This window comes from Pleurodeles waltl, chromosome 8, assembly GCF_031143425.1.
Source record: "Pleurodeles waltl isolate 20211129_DDA chromosome 8, aPleWal1.hap1.20221129, whole genome shotgun sequence".
Lineage (NCBI taxonomy): Eukaryota > Metazoa > Chordata > Amphibia > Caudata > Salamandridae > Pleurodeles > Pleurodeles waltl.
The window spans coordinates 633,188,955-633,196,311 of NC_090447.1; the positions used below are offsets into that span (position 1 = coordinate 633,188,955).

Below are 7,357 nucleotides of genomic sequence, written 5' to 3' on the forward strand. Positions count from 1 at the left end.
CATTTTTATCGGGAGACTTGGGGGAACGCTGAGTGGAAGGAAATTTGTGGCTCCTCTCAGATTCCAGAACTTTCTGTCACCGAAATGACAGGAAAATGTGTTTTTTGGGCCACATTTTGAGGTTTGCAAAGGATTCAGCGTAACAGAGCCTGGTCAGAGCCCCACAAGTCACCCCATCTTAGATTCCCCTAGGTGTCTAGTTTTCAAAAATGCGCTGGTTTGCTAGGTTTCCCCAGTTGCCGGCTGAGCTAGAGGCCAAAATCCACAGGTAGGCAGTTTGGAAAAAACACCTCTGAGAAAAAAATGTGATGTGTCCACTTTGTGTTTTGGGGCATTTCCTTTCGTGGGCGCTAGGCCTACCCCCACAAGTGAGGTACCATTTTTATCAGGAGACTTAGTGGAACGCTGGATGGAAGGAAATGTGTGGCTCCTCTCAGATTCCAGAACTTTCTGTCACCGAAATGAGAGAAAAATGTGTCTTTTGGGCAAAATGTTGAGGTTTGCAAAGGATTCAGGGTAACAGAACCTGGTCAGAGCCCCACAAGTCACCCCACCTTGGATTCCCCTAGGTGTCTAGTTTTCAGAACTGTGCAGGTTTGATAGGTTTCCTTAGGTGCCGGCTGAGCTAGAGGACAAAATCCACAGCTAGGCACTTTGCTAAAAACAGCTCTGTTTTCTTTGTGAAAATGTGATGTGTCCACGTTGTGTTTTAGGGCTTTTTTATGTCGCGGGCGCTAGGCCTACCCCCACAAGTGAGGTACCATTTTTATCAGGAGACTTGGGGGACCGCTGGGTGGAAGGGAATTTGTGGCTCCTCTCAGATTCCAGAACTTTCTGTCCCTGAAATGAGAGGAAAACGTGTTTTTTTGGCCAAATTTTGAGGTTTGCAAAGGATTCTGGGTAACAGAACCTGGTCAGAGCCCCACAAGTCACCCCATCTTGGATTCCCCTAGGTGTCTAGCTTTCAGAAATCCGCTGGTTTGCTAGGTTTCCTCGGGTGCCGGCTGAGCTAGAGGCCAAAATCCACAGGTAGGCACTTTGTAAAAAACACATCTGTTTTCTGTGAAAAAATGTGATGTGTCCACGTTGTGTTTTGGGCCATTTCCTTTCGTGGGCGCTAGGCCTACCCACACAAGTGAGGTACCATTTTTATCAGAAGACTTGGTGGAACGCTGGGTGGAAGGAAATTTGTGGCTCCTCCCAGATTCCAGAACTTTCTGTCACCGAAATGAGAGGAAAAAGTATTTTTTTGGCCACATTTTGAGGTTTGCAAAGGATTCTGGGTAACAGAACCTGGTCAGAGACCCACAAGTCACCCCATCTTGGATTCCCCTAGGTGTCTAGTTTTCAGAAATGCGCTGGTTTGCTAGGTTTCCTCAGGTGCCGGCTGAGCTAGAGGCCAAAATCCACAGGTAGGTAGTTTGTAAAAAACACCTCTGTTTTCTGTGAAAAAATTTGATGTGTCCACGTTGTGTTTTGGGCCATTTCATTTTGTGGGCGCTAGGCTTACCCACACAAATGAGGTACCATTTCTATCAGGTGACTTGGGGGAACGCTGGTCGGAAGGGAATTTGTGGCTCCTGTCAGATTCCAGAACTTTCTGTCCATGAAATGAGAGGAAAAAGTGTTTTTTTGGCCAAATTTTAAGGTTTGCAAAGGATTCTGGGTAACAGAACCTGGTCAGAGACCCACAAGTCACCCCATCTTGGATTCCCCTAGGTGTCTAGTTTTCAGAAATGCGCTGGTTTGCTAGGTTTCCTCAGGTGCCGGCTGAGCTAGAGGCCAAAATCCATAGGTAGGCACTTTGTAAAAAACACCTTTGTTTTCTGTGAAAAAATGTGATGTGTCCACGTTGTGTTTTGGGCCATTTCCTTTCGTGGGCGCTAGGCCTACCCACACAAGTGAGGTACCATTTTTATAAGGAAACTTGGGGGAACGCGGGGTGGAAGGAAATTTGTGGCTCCTCTCAGATTCTAGAACTTTCTGTCACTGAAATGAGAGGAAAAAGTGTTTTTTGGGCCAGATTTTGAGGTTTGCAAAGGTTTCTGGGTAACAGAACCTGGTTAGAGCCCCACAAGTCACCCTATCTTGGATTCCCTTAGGTGTCTAGTTTTCAAAACTGCGCAGGTTTGATAGGTTTCCCTAGGTGCGGGCTGAGCTACAGGCCAAAATCCACAGCTAGGCACTTTGCAAAAAACAGCTCTGTTTTCTTTGTGAAAATATGATGTGTCCACGTTGTGTTTTGGGGCTTTTCCTGTCACGGGCGCTAGGCCTACCCCCACAAGTGAGGTACCATTTTTATTGGGACACTTGGGGGAACTCTGGGTGGAAGGAAATTTGTGGCTCCTCTCAGATTCCAGAACTTTCTGTCCCTGAAATGAGAGGAAAAGGTGTTTTTTGGGCCAAATTTTGAGGTTTGCAAAGGATTCTGGGTAACAGAACCTGGTCAGAGCCCCACAAGTCACCCCATCTTAGATTCCCCTAGTTGTCTAGTTTTCGAAAATGTGCTAGTTTGCTAGGTTTCCCCAGGTGCCGGCTGAGCTAGAGGCCAAAATCCACAGGTAGGCAGTTTGTAAAAAACACCTCTGTTTTCTGTGGAAAACTGTGATGTGTCCACGTTGTGTTTTGGGCCATTTCCTTTCGTGGGCGCTAGGCCTACCCACACAAGTGAGGTACCATTTTTATCAGGAGACTTGGGGGAACACTGGGTGGAAGGAAATTTGTGGCTCCTCTCAGATTCCAGAACTTTCTGTCACCGAAATGAGAGGAAAAAGTGTTTTTTTGGCCAAATTTTGAGGTTTGCAAAGGTTTCTGGGTAACATAACCTGGTCAGAGCCCCACAAGTCACCCCATCTTGTATTCCGCTCGGTGTCTAGTTTTCAAAACTGCGCAGGTTTGATAGGTTTCCCTAGGTACCGGCTGAGCTAGAGGCCAAAATCCACAGCTAGGCACTTTGCAAAAAAACAGCTCTGTTTTCTTTGTGAAAATGTGATGTGTCCACGTTGTGTTTTGGGGCATTTCCTGTCATGGGCGCTAGGCCTACCCCCACAAGTGTGGTACCATTTTTACTGGGAGACGTGGGGAAACACAGATTAGCAAAACAAGTGTTATTGCCCCTTGTCTTTCTCTACAATTTGTTCTTCCAAATGTAAGACATTGTGTAAAGAAGACGTCTATTTGAGAAATGCCTTGCAATTCACATGCTAGTATGGGCACCCCGAAATTCAGAGATGTGCAAATAACCACTGCTTCTCAACACCTTATCTTGTGGCCATTTTGGAAATACAAAGGTTTTCTTGATACCTATTGTTCACTTTTTATATTTCAGCAAATGAATTGTTGTATACCCGGTATAGAATAAAAACCCATTGCAAAGTGCAGCTCATTTATTGGCTCTGGGTACCTAGGGTTCTTGATGAACCTGCAAGCCCTATATATCCCCGCAACCAGAAGAGTCCAGCTGACCTAACGGTATATTGCTTTCAAAAATCTGACATCACAGGAAAAAGTTACAGAATAAAACGTGGAGAAAAATTGCTGTTTTTTTCACCTCAATTTCAATTTTTCTTGTATTTCAGCTGTTATTTTCTATAGGAAACATTTGTAGGATCTACACAAATGACCCCTTGCTGGATTCAGATTTTTGTCTACTTTTCAGAAATGTTTAGCTTTCTGGGATGCAGCATTGGTTTCTCACTCATTTTGGTCACTAACTGGAAGGAGGCTGAAAGCACAAAAAATTGTAAAAATGGGGTATGTCCCAGTAAAATGTCAAAATTGTGTTGAAAAATGGGGTTTTCTAATTCAAGTCTGCCTGTTTCTGAAAGCTGGGAAGATGGTAATCTTACCACCGCAAACCCTTTGTTGATGCCATTTTCAGGGAAAAAAACCATGAGCCTTCTTCTGCAGCCCTTTTTTACCATTTTTTTTTTTTAAAACAACGAAATTTTTCACTGCATTTTGGCTAATTTCCTGGTCTCCTTCAGGGGAACCCACAAAGCCTAGGTACCACTAGAACACGCAAATTTGGCGTTAACTGCCCCAAATAGCCAAAAAAAGGCTTGGCACAGGCGGGGAAACGGCCTGGCAGCGAAGGGGTTAAAGTTGTCTGGAAGTGCTCAAAGAAGGATGCTGCTCTTCTTCGGCGGCGAAGGGGTAATGCACAAAGCCCATCGACAGTGAAGAGGCGTTCCTAGGAGAACACGAAGATATAAAAAGTAGTATAGAACAGTTCCTAAATACATCAAGGCACGAATCACATTATTGGTCTCTCTAACCAGGGGCGTAGCGAACTTAATTTACATAAGCGATCAAAGTCAGAAAGACAACATGATTTATAAATATTTACATACGTTATACATAAAAAAATGTATATTTTAACCCACGTAAGTACATACAATATGTCATATCAAGTTCACGTCGGACTTTTTCTTAAGCAGATCACGGCTTTTCCCAACAACTTCTGTCAACTTTCAAGATGGCCGACTTAGTAATACACAGGGGCACGCTGACCGGGATTGGTTTTGTGTGACACAATAAGGAAACGTACCAGCTGCCGCCAAGTATGTACTTTCAAAATAGCATCCGGCGGTAAAGTGGGGTCATGACAGTCGAGGTTCCGGAGAATTTTCGTTCCGCTTGCTTGCTGCTTTCGTTTTGCCGAGGAAAGATACTGCTGCTGTAGGGTATGATTCCGATCCCGCTGGCAGTGCTGGTGCTAGGGAGTTGGTGTATCATTTATTTGACGGACACGATTTTTAAGGTAAGGAAATGGGAGGAGAACGTGAGATTGCAGCTAGCTGTGCTGCGCAGGGTAATCTAATGGAGGGAGGGGCAATAGGCGTACACAAAACACTGACCATATGACTGCTCCGAAAACTATGTGATACTCCGTGCTGGAATTGGAGAGCAAGCATTTGAAATGCAATAGGTATCGCGTTTGTGGAGTTAAAGCTATTGGCGTTGTTAATGACAATGTCTTTTACCTGTTTATTTTGGTTTGTAGTGTAGGGAATGTATGAACAAAGACGCATCTGCAGCACTGTCCAGATGATTAAGAATGGGGAATTACCACTGGGTACAGAGACACAGCTGCAGCACTGCCTAGAGGACTTAGAATGAAGGAGCTACCGACGTGACCATAGAATCAAAAAGATCCAAAATAAGAAAGTGCTTTGGACGTTGGATTGCACATGAAGATGGGGTTTTCACATCCAGAGAGGTCTGAAAAATCATACAACGAAGTAAAAAACCAGAAAGGCACATTTCACCTAATATATTACAGACTGTACATGGCACGTTTATTATTGGTAAGTCAGAACACCCAGCTTTCTCTCCCTTACATCGCTTTCTTGAGTAAGGCATAATCCCATTTGGAACCAACACCAGGAGATAAATGAGAGACACTGTATGCTCAAGGTCCAACATTTAATCTAAACGCCATGAGCTAAGTTGACACTGTTATAATAAAATAGAACAAAAATACATTGAAGGCTCCCTCACATCATATATCTGCGCACTGAAGGAAAAATAAATTGCTTAATCAACCCAAGGCCGTTGGGAGTAAAGAGGCCGACCATTTCAACAGTCTTAGAAAAGTGATGTTATCCAGGAATGACCCTGGAGCCCTTCCAGTAATTAAAGTGCTGGACTCTTTAACTGGAAGCAAATGAACATTCACCAACAATTCCAATATGACTCAAAATGTTCAGTGACCACCATAACGCATCAGAATTCTAGGCAAGTACTCGCCAGCCACCTCGGAGAGACATAAAACGACCATTCTTTGAGAGAAAAATCAGAAACAATTGCTTAATCACCAGACTATTAGGCTATCGGGGTCCAAGAAATGATTAGTAGGTCATCTATACAGAGCTGACTGACCACACAGATTGCATGGCAACTTCGAACGGGCCATTCACAGAAAGCAAAACTACCCACTGCTAAATACATAATTATTGCAACCCATATAGTATTTACTAATCAAATACACACATACACAGCGGTGCAGTTATCCGCTGGAGTATGACAGTGGACTGAATATCCTTATTTTTGACACAAGGTGTTACAGAGGGGCCAGCACAGCATAGAACACGCATTCTCTGTGCTACACATAATAGTGTGATCATTCATGGGCATGGGAGGGTCGGTAAAGTGGGCGGCTGTTGAAGCACAGCTCAGTCACTTGATGGAAGGAAGTATACGCATTAGTCCGCAATAGAGACTGTCTAGTCATCGTTGTAAGCATCCATTATGAAGGCATTTAGGAATTATTTCAACTTTTGTTGCCGACTGGGGATCTTGTACAACATTTGGCATTTGCTTAGCACATATGGTTACATAGGGTGGTAATGCCACTGATTATGATAGTGCACGAGTAATGACAAGGGGGGGGTTGAGTTACAATTGTTTTGGGAAACCTAACAGACATATTACCCAGGTGGAGGGGACTTATGTTTTGTAACCATTACATATCTGAATTTTGTAATTTCGGGGAATATATTTATGTATGTTAGAATCTATACAGACCTTAGACAAAAGGTTAAGAATTCTGGCAACGTCAACCGGTCCGGTGCAGCCATGGCCCCAGTGATGCAGAATAACAACACTTCCGCATACCCAGCTCACTGGTACGTCACTTCCTGCCCAGCTTGGAAATCAAAGGTTTGCCACACGCAAACATAGCATTCCTCATAGTTACGTGTGAACACCATTTATTCCCTGAAGTAGGCAGGATCTCAGAAAGGCAGGATAAATGCGAACTCACGCCATGTTTGCAGTGATTCAGGGCCCCCGTGCTTCATGTCTAAGCATGATGGCCTTTCTTTTGTTTCTGTAATGTACGAGTGTGTTTAAATATGCACCATAAACATAACGTGAGATGTAGAACTCGTCAGTATTTCATCATCGCGGGGCCCACTTAATGGCCGTTTAAAGATGAAGTGTGACAGCTGTGAAGCAGGTGCTGTGATGATGAAATGCTTACCAGTTCTACAGCTTGCGCCACCATGCTTGAACATGAAGCCCAGCGGCTGTGAAGTCGGGGGAGGGCACAGGAAAGACAGGCAGGAATGGTGCAGTCCCAATGAGAGCACAACAGTGGGTCTTTTCTGGCTTGGGGGGAGGAGGTGGGAGGGATGAATGATGCAATAAAATTCAAGCAGCTCATCCTGAAGCATCCACATTGTAACAACAGCAAGATAGGAAAAAAACAAGTAGCCCCTTAACCCCTTCGCTGCCAGGCCTTTTCCCCCTCCTGTGCCGGGCCTTTTTTTGCCTATTTGGGGCAGTTCGCGCTTAGGCCCTCATAATTTTTTGTCCACATAAGCTAACCAAGCCAAATTTGCGTCCTTTTTTT

The 7,357-nt window shown here is 44.4% G+C and overlaps 1 protein-coding gene and 1 long non-coding RNA gene across 2 annotated transcripts in view; one reads left to right on the top strand and one right to left on the bottom strand.

The window, feature by feature from the left end:
• LOC138250185 (uncharacterized) overlaps positions 1 to 6,605 on the bottom strand; it is a 47,009-nt gene extending 40,404 nt beyond the window's left edge. The window contains exon 1 of the long non-coding RNA XR_011194901.1: positions 6,529 to 6,605. This is a non-coding gene — a long non-coding RNA (uncharacterized lncRNA). The remainder of the gene's footprint in view (positions 1 to 6,528) is intronic.
• The window catches only part of MBTPS2 (membrane bound transcription factor peptidase, site 2), a 417,557-nt gene continuing 414,759 nt past the window's right edge, over positions 4,560 to 7,357 (top strand). The window contains exon 1 of the mRNA XM_069204735.1: positions 4,560 to 4,762. Coding sequence (XP_069060836.1) covers positions 4,688 to 4,762 — 75 coding nt within the window. The 5' untranslated portion in view covers positions 4,560 to 4,687. The remainder of the gene's footprint in view (positions 4,763 to 7,357) is intronic.